Source organism: Carassius gibelio, chromosome B5 (genome assembly GCF_023724105.1).
Source record: "Carassius gibelio isolate Cgi1373 ecotype wild population from Czech Republic chromosome B5, carGib1.2-hapl.c, whole genome shotgun sequence".
Taxonomy (NCBI): Eukaryota; Metazoa; Chordata; class Actinopteri; order Cypriniformes; family Cyprinidae; genus Carassius; species Carassius gibelio.
Genome location: NC_068400.1, coordinates 39,768,984 through 39,786,876, shown reverse-complemented (window position 1 = coordinate 39,786,876; position 17,893 = coordinate 39,768,984). Strand labels below are relative to the sequence as shown.

The window sequence follows — 17,893 nt, the reverse complement described above, 5'->3', positions numbered from 1 at the left end:
GCTGTGCAGAACGATCATTGTATGACATTCATAAGAGCTATAGAGAGCAGAGCAAACGGCTCTTTATGCATTAAAATCACTCTCTTGGTACAGCGACGCTTCGAGTTGAATGAACCACCTAACATGTACGTGTATTTGCATTGCTTTGATCGTTCTCTGTAAATCTCGCCTTCTCACACGCCACGATTGGTTGATTATGTACCATACCTGCATGTTATTGGTCAAACTACTTTGGATGTTTTAGGCAATATAGAAATCCTGGCAAGGACGCGTCCTGGTGAAAATGGCTCATATGGTCACCCTAACTAAAGTGAAGTAAAAGCACTAAAATACAATAAGTGCAAAACACAAAATGCAGTAAATGCCTTGAATGGGTAATCTCTCACACACACACATTTCTAATATTACAAAAGATTACTATTTCAAATAAATGCTGTTTGTTTGAACTTTCTATTTACCAAAGGATCCTATATTTTAAAAAAGGTATACATTTCCACAAAAATATTAAGTAGCAACTGTTTTCAACATTGATAATAAAAGGGGATGTTTTTAAGCACTGAATAATCATATCAGAATGATTTCTGAAGGATCATGACACCAGTGGAGTAATGACTGGCATTTCCCTTTATAGAAACAACTTAACAATCAAACACTTATTTCAAACTGTAATATAATTTTACAAAATTACTATATTCTTTACCAAACATAATGCAGCCTTGTTGAGTTAAACTTCTTAAAAAAGAAGTGTAATTAATATAAAATACTAAAATAGTGTCTTGACTATGAAGATGGATGATTAAATAACCCATGACAGATTCATCAGATTCAATCCCAGGAAAAGAGATTGATCTGAAAGGTAAACTTATTCTCTGACTACGTATATCTAATCCCATATATAGTTCATGAACCCACTATTTGTCAGTGACCCATTATCTAGTAGTCTATTATGGTAGAAATTACATTTTTAAGTTTTCATTTAAGACATGCATACACCCCTCAGATTCTCTCTTAGACGAACTGCTTCTATGAAATGTTCTCATTTGTCAGTCACTTCGGATAAAGCGTGCTAAATGCTAATGTAAAAGCCAGCTCAGTGTGACCCGTCTCACCTCTCCAGATGTGAGGTAGGAGAAGGAGTTGGTGTTGAAAAGCTGTAGAAGAGTGTGAGGAGGCACACAGCTGCCCACCCAAAGGAGCAGTGCCAGTGGGCAGAAGATGAGATACAGACCCCCTGGATCCAGACTAGAGACAGTACAGCGCACGGCTTCCCCTAATGATGGCATGTTGGCATTATCAGCAGAGTCAGACTGCAGGGGTGAGAAGGGTAAACAGAGACAGTGGCGTCATCATCCAGTCAAGAGAGAAAGAATAAATATTTTAGGAAGTTTGCATTGGATTAAAATGTGACAATGTGCAGTTTGGTGGACTTCCATGTCTTTAATCTTCCATTCAAGTCACAAAAAGCTACTTTTAAATGTACTGTACTGTAGTACCTTAAAGGTACAGTCGCCTGTTTTTATTGGTTTTGACACTATTGGTTTGTAATTTTGTCTATTTAAGACATTTTTTGGATTTCTTTCTTTTTAAAATATTATATAATATATATATATATATATATATATATATATATATATACATATACATATACATATACATATACATATACATATACATATATATATATATATATATATATATATATATATATATATATATATATATATATTTATTTATTTTTGGTAATTGTTTTTTTTTTTAAATATGGTCTATTACCAAGAAATGGCTAAATAAATCAGGAATGCAACCATTTTAAAATAAAAAAAAATAGATCACATATTAAAAAAAATAAATTTCTAATTTCAGCCAACATTCAGTGTGGTACTAATATACTGTGCATTCCTAATTTGAACTTTCTTTGGTGCCAGAAATCTTGATTTACCAAGTAAAAAAATAAAATGCTATAAATAGAGAGTGAGAGTACAGTAGATGAATTTATTGCTAGAGTACTGAAGAATATGGCGTCTCTAAATTCTGCCATGTGCATAACAATCCAACTGAGAATTATGAACTCTTACAGACAAGGAAACAGTCTCGTTTCAGTGACTAATTTGGATGAACAGAATGTTCTAGATGTCTGTCTCTCACCAGAGGCAGAATAAGTGGGTAGAACTGAGAAGCAGTGCTCCGCGTGTCCATGGAGATGATGAGGCTACGCAGCTGTAGACGCTGATGTACAGAGCTCCGCAGCCCGGGCAGCAGCACATCACTTTTGCGCAGACTGTTAATGTAGACAGGTACAGCTTTCAGAAACTGAGGCAGCACCAGCTGAAACACAGAGAAAGAGACATAGAGGAGAATGACATTCAAGACTCTTTAATCCAAATGAAACAGGAATCTCTTAGAATGGCTTCTTAGGATTGTTATCTGTGCCTGGATCATTAATAGGCTAACGAATCGTAAAATTAATTCAGTGTATTAGACTGTCAGTCATCTCCTAAAAAGACTTCACGGGCCTAAAATATCTGATTAAGCTCTAATTACACAGGTTGCTAATAACTGTCTAGGGCCTTTTGCACAAAAAAAGGCAATGTGACAAAAAGGTGAAAAATTAAGGTAAGAAATATTAATTGGATGGAAAATGGTAGGACCTTACTTTTTAATTGGTATCACCAAATCATAGTTTAATATGTCTAAATTATAACTTCATCTGAAACTGTATGATAAATCTCTATAGTATCCGAATATTTAAAAGCGTGTGCTTGTCCAGTGTCTTATGAAGCTCATGAGAGAGAAATACATGAAGAACGCACCTGTCCTGGGGACACAGAGGTAGTGCAGCTTTGTTTCCTGAAGCAAGCCAACATCTCTGTGACCTCCGTCTGTAACTCCTCACGCAGGGACTGCAGAGGACTCTCCAGTGCTAATGAATACACTGACACACACACACACACACGGCAAAATAAAGTTAGAAATATTATAAAGTCAAAACAACCAAACTGAAGTAAAATAAGGAAGACTATGCTCAGTGCAATGAAAACAACCAATTATGCACTGCTATTTATGATAAGTGATTATATAAGCAAAGTCCTTTAAAAAATATTATTGTACACTGTTATATGTACACTACCATCTAAAAGTTGCGGGTTCACCAAGGCTATATCCATTTGATCAAACATTCAATAAAAACAGTAATAATGTGAAATATAACCACAATTTTCAAAAATGCATATTGCATATTAATATATTTTAAAATGCAGTTTATTACTATGATGTCAAAGCTGAATCTTCAGCATCATTACTCCAGTCTACAGTGGCACACGATCCCTTAGAAATCATTCTATTATGCTGATTTTGTGCTTTTGATAAAAAAAAAAAAAATCAATATCAGTATTGAATATAATTTTCTCTTGATGAATAGAAAGTAACAGCATTTATTCAAACAGAAGTCATTTGAAACAACACCTTTACTGTCACTTTTAAACAAGTCAGTTTATCCTTCCTGAATAAAAGTAATATTTCTCTAAAATATGACCCAGAACGTTTAAACAGTAGTGAATATATAAACAATTTGATTTCATTTTAGTATTTGATTCATATTCATCTTTTTGAATACATTTCTTGCAGTAGAATGTGAGGAGCGTCTCGGCCTGGCTGCTTCTAAAGGTGTCTAGAGGATGACAGGAAGCGGACAGAATAACGGTGTGGATCCGTGTCCTGTTCTCTCCGGAGGAGCTACTGTATGACAGCACAAACTACACAAGCAGATGAGAAGACAATCAAACCAGTGTATTAATTAAATAACTCATTAATTTACTAATCACATCCATTAATCTCAGATAACTGTCATTAATCAAAATCTGAGATTGACTAATAATTTATGATAATTTATATCATCACATCAATACTACCTGTATAGCTACACCCCTCGATTCATCCAAAGGCTTGTTGTGAGCGAACTCAAATGCCAGAGCTGTGCGCCAATCAAGCGCTGCCATGGCAACACAGCAGGAGTCAGGACCGGCGATGAAGGAGCCATAGCAACCAGATATGCGCATCTCTGCAGAAACACAGCGACTGAGCTGTTAATATACCCACAAGCTATTTACAAATAACATCTGGCACTCGTGCATCGCAGTCAAGTTACAAACAAGTGACTATCTATTAATAAATTGATACTTGATATAGACCATAACCTATATTAGCATACTCTGTGTCTAATTTGATTGCATTTAAAAAAATGAATTCAAAGCTAAAATACTGTCTTAACATTTAGATGGTAATAACCTTCTTAGAATCTGGCTTTCTAGATTCTTTAATACGCAATTACCTTTACTGATAAAAACTCTGAGCTGAACTTTGAAGGCCATCTGCATATTGACACATCTGCTCAAATCAGCTCGGAAGCGTTCCTGTTCCAGCTCCGACTGCAAAGAAAAGTACATGGAAAGCTTTAGTATGAAATGACACAGTTTGTTAACACTACATTAAATATGGTTGTCACTCTTCTTTTGACTGCTTAATCCGGTTCTCTCACACAGCAAGAAGCGGACAGAATAAAGTGTGTATCTGTGTCCAAGATTAGTTATTTATAGAAGTGACAGTCACATTCTGAAAACACCACTCTTGAAAAATTTACTCTGATTACAATAAATCCACATAGTGTACAGAACCAAGCTAAAAGACTAGTTGCTAATGCTGTAACGTCACTTTCTTTGTGACATTGATAGTTTGTTACTAGAAAGTCAATGAAAAACGTAAAAATGATGACTGGTTTTTCTTATGAGGAAAAAGAAAAACATAAAGAAAAGATAGAAATAAAAGAATATGTGACAATGGCATTACACAAAACAAGACATCTGACAGGTTGCTAGTAGTATTATATTGACCATGAGAGTATAATGCTTAGGGCCCTATGAAATCAGTTACATTTTTCACAAATTCCGCTTTATTATCTTCCAAATTCCATTTTTTTCTGTTTACATTTTTCTGTATTCCATTTTTTTCTTTTTCTAGACTCTGTTTAAATAATAATAATAAAAAATAATAAAAAAGAATGTATAATTAACTGAAAGCATGAAATACATAATTTAACAGTAATTTATTAAACATTCAAAAAATATATATTTTTAAGGCCCTATGAAATGTGTTTTTCTTTGTCACAAATTCAGTTTTATTTTTACCAAATTCTGAGTTCCATTAATTTTCTGGATTCTATTTTCATTAAATTTTAAAATAATAAACCCTAATTAATTCATTTTATTTTATTTGTTTATTTTCCAGAAATACTTGCTCTTGAATTTAAATACTGGTAATTTTCCTGCTAAATATTCCTTAAAAAATTATGTTTTAATAATCATTTTAATAGTAGTAGTAGCACTATGATTTAATAATATATTTCTGTTACAGTTTCTTCAAGTTAAACTGTACTTTTATTTTGACGGGTTACAGTGAAGACCTATTGTTTCTGTTAGTATATGATATGACTAGTTTTTTTTTCTCCAAATAAATATTAAAATGCTCATAATGTGACACTCAAAGCAGTTATGGTTATGTTTATGTGTTCATGTACTCATATCGAGGCGGTAGAAGCTGGAAAAACCTACTTCAGTATGTAGTACATGAAACCATCTTCGCCATTCTTTCATACAAACACACAGAGCAAGCAGGATTCATATGTAAATAGTCTATTGCAGTTTTATATTCACATACCTTAATCTAAATGTGATTCTACACATTTCCAGTAAATCTGAATCTGTTATCTGGTTGCATGGTTTCATGGTCATGTTATCATTTAACAGACATTTTTCATCCATCACTACAGTGCTCTAATTGCAGAGGACTATGATGATAGAGCAGGAAGGCACCCTTTGTAACATTTCCAGTTAATAGGATGTCTACAAAAGCCTTGTATTAGCAGCAGAGATTTTTAACAAGTACAAACCATTATGACATTCCAGGCTAATTCTCGAGGCTGCCATAGGGTTGTTTTTGTATAAGTAAGTATAAGTAATTGGGCTCTAAGGTTTTCTTCGTCTGATATAATAGGACATGAGGGTGTAACTGACGTCGACTGAGTGCAGAAGGCATTTATTACCTGTAGACTGTTATAGCAGATGACCCCACCCCCTGTGAGAAAAGGGATGTGTCCTGGCCAAGCCCCGCCCACTTCTTGATGGGAGAACACAAAAATGTGCACGCTGCAGCCTTGACTGACACATTCTTTAGCCAATGAGATCGAAGAATCTGGTCCTTGGAAGATGGACTAATATATAACCAAGAGGAAGCAGATAAATAAAACACTTTTAGCTCATTAACATTATGGGCAATATTGTGGAAAAACTGCATGTTCTTTAATTCACCTTCACTTTGCTAGAGCTGAAGAAACCTGGGGAGCTTTTCAGATTTGAGCCTTCAGAAACAGGTGAGGAATGGAATATCAATAATTTTCCTGGAGATGCTGCATCCTTTTAAAATGAGACGCAGGAGATTTATAAATCAACATTTGCAGCACGTACACTGAATTTTTCAGCATGTTTAAGACTCATATTAGGGCTCTTGCCTGGAGAATCTTCAGCCCTGCAGAAACAGAAAGCTCCTGTGAGCTAAATCTATCTGGCTCTGAGTTGAAAAGTAAAATTTCCTGTAGAACTCTGCCCAAGAAGAAAGCAATAGTTAACTATATTGTTGACTATTTTGCTCTTCTTTTAATGATAATTAAATTAGTAGAAGAAATGCCATTTCAAAACCTCTCAAGAATGTGTCTACAGTCTTTCAGGGGCACCAGAAGGCCCTCCACCACAGGAAGCTCCAGCTCCTCACAGTCAGTGATGACCATCATGTGAGGACGGGACAGAGCCGGACTCAGGTTATACAGATGGATCCGGCTGTCATAGGTCATCAAACCCACCCGAAGATCTGATAGCTCAGTTTCTTCAGGCCTAAAACAAAGAAACAACATTCACAAGCTAAGATTTCAAACATTAGGAATGGACATGATTGTGAAAATAATTGTAAACGTTACCATCCCTTACCCATTTAAAGCTTGCAGTTGAGAACAAATCTGCTTACAAATGTGTCCTAGCTGCCCCGTTCTCATCGCACTGGCAGACACATCTATCGCCAGCAGCAACACCGCAGCTTTACCCTGATAAGTAGATCATAGTCAGGGCTTGTCAACAATTTAGATAAAACGAGTATCAATATAAATGCTGACTACTGTATGTACATTACTATTCAAAGGTTTGGAGTCTGTAAGTCTCTTTAAATAAGTCTCCTATGCTCACACAGGCTGCACTTATTTTATTAAGAATTACAGTAAAACAGTAATATTGTAAAACGTTATTACAATTTCAAATAACTGCCTTCTGTTTTAATGTATGTTAAAATGAAATTATTCCTGTGATGCAACGCTGAATTTTTCAGCATCATTACTCGTCAGTCATCAGTGTCACACAATCCTTCAGAAATCGTTCTCATATGCTGATGTGATGCACATTTATAATGTTGAAAAGGGTTGTGCTGCTTAAGATTTTTGTGGAAACCTAGATACTTTCTTTTCTGGATTAACAAATACAAGGTTTCAAAACTACCACGTTTCAATTGAATGTGTCCTTGCCAAATGAATAAGTAAATAAATAAAACCTTACTGACCTCATCATTTTGAATAGTAGTGTATATATATAGTCCCTTATTTCCTGCTTATTAATGGTTTATAAGGTAGTTGTTAAGTTTAGGTTATTGGGTAGGCTTATGGATGTCATGCATTATATGTACTTTATAAGCACTAATAAACAGCCAATATGTTAATAATAGACATGCTAATAAGCAAGTAGTTATTAGTGTGAATTGGACCCTATACTAAAGTGTTACCATTTTTTTATATGCTTTGAACTAGCTGTTTCTATTAACCCTAAATTAAATTTTTATTAAATACTGATGTGTAATCTAATCAAATACAGTTACATATAGTATAAAACAAGAGAAAAATAAAGTTCAAAACCGTCTGTTTTTCCAGGATCTCATATGAGCCGAGACTGAGCTCAGGTTTTTTTTCGCAGTCGACGCGGCGGCCCTGATTAGTGGGCTGATAGGACTGCCATGGCACTATGAGAAAAATACATAGTTGAGTGAAGATGGAAGGACATGTGTGCACAGCTTTAACCGAACATTGAGAATGAGTGCAAGCCAAGCAAGACTTACCTTCATTGAGTTTGTGGCAAAAAGGGCAGTAGAATCTTTGCCCGCAGTCCTGCCAGCTCATAGCAGGACTCATGAAGGCCCCGCAGTGTGCACAGCCCTTAACACAATCTCCCGCCTCACAAACTGGCACATCACGCTGTGGAAAACATTCACATAGCATGTTTACAAGAGCAGGACTCAATAAAACACTGAAGAGTATGTGAAGGTGATTGGGATTTCTCAAGACGACAGAATGACTCACAAATAACATCCTAGCAAATAAGACAAATAAAAGTGATGTTTTTGAAAGGGATATCATAATCATTCTAAACCTCCCCACATACATGTTTACTGTTTTTTCCATACGTACTTCTCCTTTTTCCGGCCTGGCCAGTGGACACACGACTGCACCCAGCGGGAGACGACTCTTCTGAGCTGACTGAGGATCCACAGGAAAGCTGTAGGACGTGCAGCGGATAAAACGAGCTGTGGCATTACCTGGGAAGCACAGGGAACAATGACAAAAAAAAGTGATTATGCATTGTGTCGCACAATATTATATCTTGTTTTCACTTACAACAACCAAAGGTTTTGCTAGATTCTACACTTAATTACAACATCTCGTACAAAAAAGCAACCCGCTTACTTAAAAAGTAACTTTTTACTCTTTTTTGAGGAAAAAACGAAAGTAGTATTAGTATAAAGAAATTCATAAGGTCCAAACTGCACTAGAGGTAATTCACTGCTGACAAGACTGGCATTTAATAAAACTTGGCTGCAGAAATTATGCAGTAGAAATACAAATTTTGTTTTTATGGTAATGTGGTAATTTTATGATTAGAGAAAATAAAAAAAAATAAACTGTGGTGTTACCTATTTCCAAAAAGGTAGGGAAACTTCAACACCCATAATGCACTGGGTTCGATCTGACTATTTATGGTTAGAGAAACAAAAATGCAGTAGTAAGGTCTGTAGTTGTACATTTTGATGATATTTGATTATATTTGTACACATTTTTCTTTTTCAAATACCACTGACATTGGAACAATACAAAGCATTAAAATGTTAACCTTTAAATTATTATATTAAAAAAATAATAATACAAAAGATCAGAATACACAATTCATTTTTAATGCGCATCAGTAGATAGTGTTTTTGGTGCCAGGTCATGTTGTATTTGGCCAAACAGCATTTAAATCATAATTACTGCTTGTAGCAGTAATAATAGTATTTATTATATTATTATTATTAATAATAAAAAAGGATCATATTATTACTTTAAAAACAGCCTAATTAAAGAAAGAACACTGAAGCTGTTTTGGAAATGCAAAGCATACTGTGTGTTTGTCCTAGTGTCAGCAGGACTCTGCTGTATTTATGAGAGTGAAAAACAGCAGCTGTGTTTGAGATTATCATGATGTCTCGTTATAAGAACAACACCTGTTAATATTTCATTACCTTTGTGTGTCTGGCTCCATCACTGTCTGAAAGTCAGTTAAGGTCAAAATCATTTCAACAAAAGTACAACAAAAGCTGTTGTGACAAGAAAACCATGTGCATCACGTTTATTTTTCATGTGAATTTGGGAACGGTGTCAAAAGATAATGAGGGCTAAAGCGGGTCATAGTGACAGTACCTCTGTCCTCCAGGGTGCATTGTGTTGAGGAGAGAGGGGGAACTGAAGATTTGCATTCTGAAACAAACACTTTCCCCTCCCACTGGATCCTGTCCTCTTTAATCACCTGGACCTGAACATTTAAGAGACATTTAGACACCGAGACAAAATAACTCAGCCATACTGATACCTGAGCTGTCTTGATGGAAACATTACAGAATAAGAGTGGCGGTTCATTTACCACACTGGGTAGAAGCTGAGGATCCAGGCCGTACCGAGACTCTGTCTTAGAATTTGACACTGGACTCGTCTGACAAAAGAGAGGAAAAGAAAGTGATCCTTCAGTAAATTCAATACAGATCTTGCTTGTATAATACATGAGCCTGAGTCAATTCAAAAAGACTGCAAATGCAACACTAAATTTCTACCACATCCTAACTTTTCATCAATCACACCCAAGCCATACTGATGACACTTAAAGAGCTCTTACTCATTAAAGTTCACTCTGTCTGGGGAAAAGAATTGTGATTGTTTTGACTTTTTAATTTAGATATTTCTGAATTTCCAGAACTCTAATTGTTTTATTTAATGACCATTTTGTTATATTTATCAAATCACTAAATTAGTGCTAAAAGTTCACCATAATGACAGATGCTTACACTTTCACTAGTAGACTTATTTGTTTTAATTGATTTTATTGTATTTTACTTAAAAAAAAAAAAAATATATATATATATATATATTATCATGTTTCATAACAATGTAGTATTACAGTGAGAATTTTGGTTTCAATGCATATTAATCTGGGACAGCTAAATTATGTATGATTACAGGGTAAAATACAATGAGTTGCTGTGGCTCAGTGGTAGAGCATTGTGTTAGCTGCGCAAAAGGTTGTGGGTTCACTTCCCAGGGAACATACATACTGGTAAAAAATAAATGCATATTCTGAATGCACTGTAAGTCACTTAGGGCAAAAGCGTCTGCTAAATGCATATATGTTATAGAAATAACGAGAATAGGATTTTAATTAGTTTGAAAAAAAAGAGAAAATGTTCCCTGAAATATGACATAAAAAAAGAAAAAGAAAAGGTCCAATAACCCCCCGATCTCCAATACACTGTCATGCACTTACTGGTAATGATACGCTTCTCTGTGGCATTCCTTGATTTTTCATATTTGTAATCTCAGGAACAGGCTTTAACACTCCTGCAGTAAGACAGGATCAAAAGTGTTAGCATTTTCTTCCATGAGACAGCAATAGATTGTGATGTATAACTGAAGATGTATTATACTTACCCTGGTAGCTTTGCTGTGAGGAGTCCCAGTACAGCGACTGAGGCCGATGGCCTGCTGTGGTTTCTGTCATGTGGGTCATGGGGGTCACACTCTGCTGATCTGGGTTCAAGTTTGGATAGTGATATGAAGGAAATGGACAGCTGGGTGGAGGCATGGTTGGGGTCCTGGGACTCTGTCCGGCCCATGGCTGTGCTGGTGGATGTGTACAGCTGTGGTTTACTGCAGGAAACTCCATTCTATGACCAATTCAATTGACCTTTATAATCAAAGACAACATTACAGAGCAAAGTCATTCCTTTTTACTTGTGACTCTGGAGCATAAGTAGCACAGGGATATTTGTGGCAACAGCCAAAAACACACAGAATAGGTCAAAATTATAATTCTAAATTTTAAATAAAATTGGTATAGTAAAGATCATGTTCCATGAAGATATTTTGTACATTTCCTACCGTAAATAGATCAAAACTTAATTTTTGATGAGTATTATGCATTGCTAAGAACTTCATTTTGACAACTTTAAAGGCGATTTTCTCAGTATTATGCACCCTCAGATTACAGATTTTAAAAATGACTAGTTGTATCTCAGACACATATTATCCTATCTTAACAAACAATACACCAATGGAAAGCGTATTTACTCCGCGTTCAGATAATGTATAAATATCAATAAAAAAAAGGTTTTATTACTGGTTTTGTGGTCCGGGGACCAGGGTCATATTTCATAAAACTGAATGATAATCTCTTAAGACCAAAAAAACAGTATGCAAACTGTAACCTTTCTGGCATGCATGATGCAAAAATTTTATTAAAAAGCTTCTTTATTTACATAAGAACTCGGTCTATTTATATGTCAGTCATCCTGTCGAACAGTGATCAGCTGATCGTGCATCACGTCACTCCGGTATAAATGCGCGCATCCTTCTGAATGTATTTGATTCCACGGTACTGAGAAAATGAATTTTTACCATGCGATGCTTCATGCTAGGAGATTTCAGCAAGAGTCGACCTGAAATTGAGAGAGATAGCTGGTATTAGTACGGAAATACGGGTATTGATGCAGAAAGCCGTCGCATGGATACCGTCAGATCACATTTCTAATGTGTCAGTCTTCAGCTCCGTCACTGCTCAGATGGTAGAAACCTCAGTACGCATAGATATTAACATCATAAACATTGCATTTCAATATTTCCAAAAGCCCTCCGTCTTCCGTAATAAAAGCACACCGTTATCAAAGCCTGTACTGTGCGCACAGTGAATACGTCTCACCCAAATTGTAGTTGTAATATCATGATGATGACCTCAAGGTGGCAGAACTGCGTCACCAAACACTTCCGCCAGAGACAAACAAGGACTCATATACGTATGAATAGATGTATTTAATGTTACAAAATATTTTCTAAAATTAATATGACCAACATCAATAGAATCTACAAATGCAAAATGTTATACAAAAGTTTAGTTTTTTATTTATTTATTTCAAGTGCTCAGTTCAGTTACAGACATTCCAAACTAGGAGTCTGTAAATTAAAACTTCCATATTAATATAAATCCTCTAAATGCTACACCACACAATCACTGTGCTTAGATGATACCTTATTTATTTTGGATAAATACAGTTTTTAATACAGCATATTTTATGCACACATACTGCATTAACCCTTTAGTGAATCTTATACCACCCTTTATCTCAGCCACATTTTTTTGTGTTTTTGTTTTTTGGTCCTACCACTTCCATAGTCCATAATTTTTCTGTGATGAAGAAGAAATTCAGAAAATTGTATAAATAACATTGATCATGTCATGTTGTCAGTGTGCATGTAAACCAATGACTGGTGCAAAATAAGTGAACAATGTGCAATTTCCTATGTGCAGCATTCTTCTATGTAACCTTGTTTGTAATGCAAGAAGGGCAACAGTCATTTGTAAATTTAATGTGTCTGGCTTCCGGAGTCCAGTTATTCTAGCTGTACAAAACAGCTTGTTATGCTGCTTGAAATTGCAATTTTTATAATTATTATTGCCATGTTATTTTAATATGTCTTAATTATAAACACACTGGTTTGTAGCTCTAACAGTTTCACAGTTTTCTGTACTTTGATATTCTTCTAATTATTTCCCCTGTAGCAGCTAATGAATCAGAAGTCTCGCACATTTACAGAAAACAGTTTGCTTCTGCACTGAAAAATAAGTTGGATAGCTAAGTAGGCCTATGTGTTGTTGTGTTTTTAAATATACATGCTTTACTGAAGTAATGAATCCTGTTCTATAATTTATTGCAATATCTATGTGATACGTGACAAATAAAATACCAAAACATATTCAGTATTATTATTTTATTTACTTTACAAAGCCTGACATTTTTGCATATGGACAGTTTGTAATTCCAGTTCGGCATATATGAATAATTTGCAAAACAGGCATGCTTTTATTGGTTAATGTGCACATAGAGGCCAGCTATTTACACAGTGGTTCATCATAGTTAGAACAAACACTTGCCTAAAACAGGAATGGAGGTGGAAGTGGTAGTAAATATTTCATCTACTCTTCTGCATGCCCTCAGTCCACTGATGTAATATTCATGAGGTCAAGAGGGCTGATGACTACACCTCAGAATTTACCTGCTTAGAACATTCACATATGCACGCACACACACACATATGAAATCACACCATTAAGCATAAATATACACTTTTTACAGGGGCTGGCTTATACTTTAAACATTTGGCTAATAACAGCCTTGAGTTGTCTTTCTTGAGTTGTCTCCATGCTGAAGCCTGTCGGCACACAACAAGAGGGCCACAAGAAGAGTGACCGCCATGGTCCTTGTAGTTTTATTATAGCACTTAACCTCCCACCTGCTATTAGAGGACGCATGTCTCAGAGTGATGCTACTGACTCCATGCTGTCCTCTTCACACACACACTCTTCAGAGAGAAGAGGAGGACTCAGGCATAAATACCACATGATTTACTGCCGTTATAAAAATAAATGGTGTACAGTAATATCTTGGCCATTACTCCTGAATCTTTCCATAACGGTAAATCTTTGTAGTATACCAGGCCATTTCCTTAAAAGGAACGAGCAACTGACTTGCGTATACTCATAACTCTCTTTCTCTCTTCATCGTCTTACCATTTCTATTTTAACACTAAAATCTATATTAACAAAAAATAATAACAGAGGTGACACATTCACTCTCATGTTCACCTCAACAAAATCCAAAAGCTTTACTATGGTCTGCATAGGCAGCTATCTAAGTTAGCATCCTTATCATGCAAGGATTTCATCAGTGTCTAAAATAAATATTATATTAGATTTAAAAAAAATGTAACCTAAAAAATAAAAAAATGAAAGATGTTGCTTTGGAAATTAAGTGAAATATAATAAGTGCCAAAATTACTACAACTAAAATTGTAATAAAAATAAATGTCAGCTAAATAGCAATATTAAAAATGACAAGAACACGTAAAATAATAATAACAATACTAAAACACAAAAATTTAAATGGAAACCGACAACCTAAAAGTACATGTAGTCTGAAAACACTACTCATTTAGCCCAATGCAACTTTGACCAAAACAAGCTATCTTTACAGGCAGCATTATTACAGTATGTATAAATCCTTCTTTGCTCTATATGGAAAATCATACTGCAAATATGCAAAGCTATTCATACAATTCCTAGTATTCTTACAAAATAAAGAGTGAAAAAATGGATGGAGAACAATGAAAAGCCACTTCACATCAAACCATTATGGTAAATCTCTCAAATGAATAATTCATTAGTGTGCGTTTAGGTACAAAGGGAGTTCTAAACAAAGGCCACCACAGATTTCGTGCAGTAACAGCAGGCGATAATGCTGCTTTTGGGATGACAGTGTTCTCAAAGCACTTTTACAGCATTAGCCATGAACTGAAGTGATTAGGCTTTTATAAAATGATTAAAGTGCGCTAGTCTAGAAGACTAGGCTTCAAGTACACACTATGTGACTAAGAACCCACTTCACAATTAGTGTCAAGGGTGTCTTCGTTTTTTTTTAAAGCTGGAGGGGACAGTTCTGAGGGAGGTCATCAAATGTTAAACTACACTAGTGTTCAAACATTTGCAGTCATTAACTTTTTTATGTATTTATTTATTTAAAGCCTCTTATCCTCACCAAGACTCAGTTTGATCAAAAGTAAAACAGCATTGTGAAAAAAATCAATTTAAAATAACTGTTTTCTATTTAAATATGTTTTAATAAATTCCTGTGATGGCAAAGCTGAATTTCCAGCAGCCATTATTTCAGTCATCTGTGTCACCTGATCCTTCAGAAATCATTCTAATATGCGGATTTGGTGCTCCAGAAACATTTCTTATTATTGTCGATGTTGAAAAATGTCATGCTGCTTTATATATTTGTGGAAACCATGATACATTTTTCAGGAATCTAAAGAAAATTAAATAGAACAGCCCTTATTTGAAATAGAAATCTTTTGTAATATTTTCTCTCCACTCCCATTTTTGAGCTATTTTATGCATCATTGCTAATTAGACGTATTAATTAAAACATAAATCAAGCTTTTGAATTGCAACTGATATTTATATTGTATGTTGTGAAGAGAATTTATGTTTACAAGTCAAAACTGAAATGTAAACAATAATTACAAGATATGATATTATAATATAATACCCTTTCAAAAGCAAAGTGCATTTTTTGTAGCGATGCTACTTCTGTATCATTTACTGTATATATATATATATATATATATATATATATATATATATATATATATATATATATATATATCCTTGCAGCAAGTGGTTTCAGAAGTGGTGGAACAAAATCAGCCATGGGAAAAAGTGAGGACCGCCTGAAATATGATGTCAGATGAAATAATGGTCTTTAACTGTAGAGAGATAGAGTTTGTCACTCTGAAGCTGCACTGTTTGTTTGAAGGTAACAGAGAGCTCTCGTGTTGTGAGAGTTGTCTGGAGAGACATACAGAACGACAGATGCACCAAGCAAACAACAGCTTTTACCACGAGGGACCAGGCCACCATCCAGGACCTGACAATTAGATGAACCTGAAAACAGACACAAAGCACGACGACACACATAGTGATGTGCACTTTCAGTTACATCACATGTAAATGCACAGCAAATACAAGCAGAATATGGAAATGGAAATGTGAAGCACACAGAGGTGCACACAAGCATAATCAAACACAAACATGCAAACACATTGTCAAAAGGCTCATGCTCCACACATGTGCATGTGATGACAGAGACAGACTCCCTGCTGACTGGGGCGCCTGACAACGGCTCCAAGCTCAATCCCAGAAGACTTTAGTTTGTATGTAACCTGCTGCTCTCTGAACTCACTCTTTACTCTAACAGAGCAGGGGAGCCCACTGGTCTAATAGTTCAGCTGAGAGCCTCTTCCCTAAATAAGCCCTAAAAAGAGCTTTAAGAGAGTAACCTGCCCTCTATACTGGCTGCTAGTAGTCAGCAAAACATGTCAAAAACAATTCCAAATCATGGGGAAGTTATTGATTTAATTAATTTAATTAGTAAATGTTCAACAAAGTAGATGACAAATATTGGCAGTTCCTTTCAGGAGCCCCATAAACAATGATTCACTACAGGATAATGGTATAGGAGTGAGTGAGGTAAACCACTTTCATGGCTGAATATTAAAGGACACATATTTTGAATCTTTTTACAAAATGTAATATAAGTGTCATGTGTCCTCAGAATGTGTCTGTCAAATTTCAACTCTAAATACTCCACAGATCATTTATAAAATTGTTTTGACAATGCCTATTTTGAGTGGAAGCAACAAAAAAACAACAACACTGTTTTCATGCATGTATCTTTAAATGCAAATGAGCTGCCTCTCCCTGCCCCTTTTCAAGTATAAAGCTATGTGTCTTTACAGCTCTTACCTCAGATACTCTGTCAAAAAACACATTAGTCTAAATTACTGGTTTGTTCTTTTTCACATTTTCTGAGTTGGTAGATGCACCAGGGACCTGATTATACCACTTAGAAAACATGGAAAATTACAGGTCTTAAAATATATTTAATTCATGCTCAATTTCCAATAAATGACATGACAAAAATGTCTAAAATTGGTTTGTTAAATGAAGAATTTTATTTAAATGCTTACAAATGAATAGAAAATGTCTTAAAATGGTTTCATTAATTTGAATACATTCATACATTCTGAATATTGTTATCTTTAACTGGCTAATTCATGAAAATCCAAATAATAGACTGCAAAGAAACACTTTGGAATGAAATGGAAAAATTGTCTGGATGAGTTTTTTAAATGATTTCCTCATCCAAGTAGATACTGTAGGTATTGCTTCTTGGAGGTGTTGAAAATATGGCCACCGACTGAACTGACTTTCCTTGAAAGGGACAAATAAACACTTTGACTTAGCTTGACTGCCCTAAATCACTAGACTGTGACATGTGAGAGTTTTATATTAAATGGATGTATGGTTTCACCTGTGGGGAGATTTGAGTAATGGCACATCTAGGCCAAGGACAAATCTATTGTTCTAAAAGTGAGCACTTCAGCAGTACATTTGTTCTCTCTCTTTCTCTCCTCCAGAGAACATAGGCACCTGTACTGGTTTACACAATGCAGTTCTTGGTTAGTTCATGCAGGAGTCCATACGAACCACTCAAGGTCAAGAATTGCAGTTTTCAAGCAACACTTAGACTTGAACTCAATCCTGAGTGTTTGCCAGAAGACTAATATATGGTTGCAAACATTCTGAGACATTGTTAACATATAGATATGCATTCA

General features: G+C 35.2%; 1 protein-coding gene across 3 annotated transcripts; it reads right to left on the bottom strand.

The window, feature by feature from the left end:
* Positions 1-1,109: 1,109 nt before the first annotated feature.
* On the bottom strand, positions 1,110-12,371 carry LOC127957092 (protein transport protein Sec24C; the record flags this gene model as incomplete). Of its 3 annotated transcripts, XM_052555469.1 has the most annotated exon segments (20): positions 1,110-1,307; positions 2,146-2,325; positions 2,811-2,932; positions 3,614-3,752; positions 3,909-4,057; positions 4,328-4,424; positions 6,095-6,262; positions 6,360-6,464; positions 6,560-6,650; positions 6,747-6,938; positions 7,032-7,144; positions 8,000-8,103; positions 8,200-8,335; positions 8,549-8,676; positions 9,815-9,926; positions 10,035-10,103; positions 10,929-11,002; positions 11,093-11,348; positions 12,059-12,099; positions 12,173-12,371. In XM_052555469.1, coding segments are annotated over 18 exon segments (2,412 nt in total), but the record flags the coding sequence as incomplete, so codon positions are not given.
* Between the last annotated feature and the right edge of the window lie 5,522 nt (positions 12,372-17,893).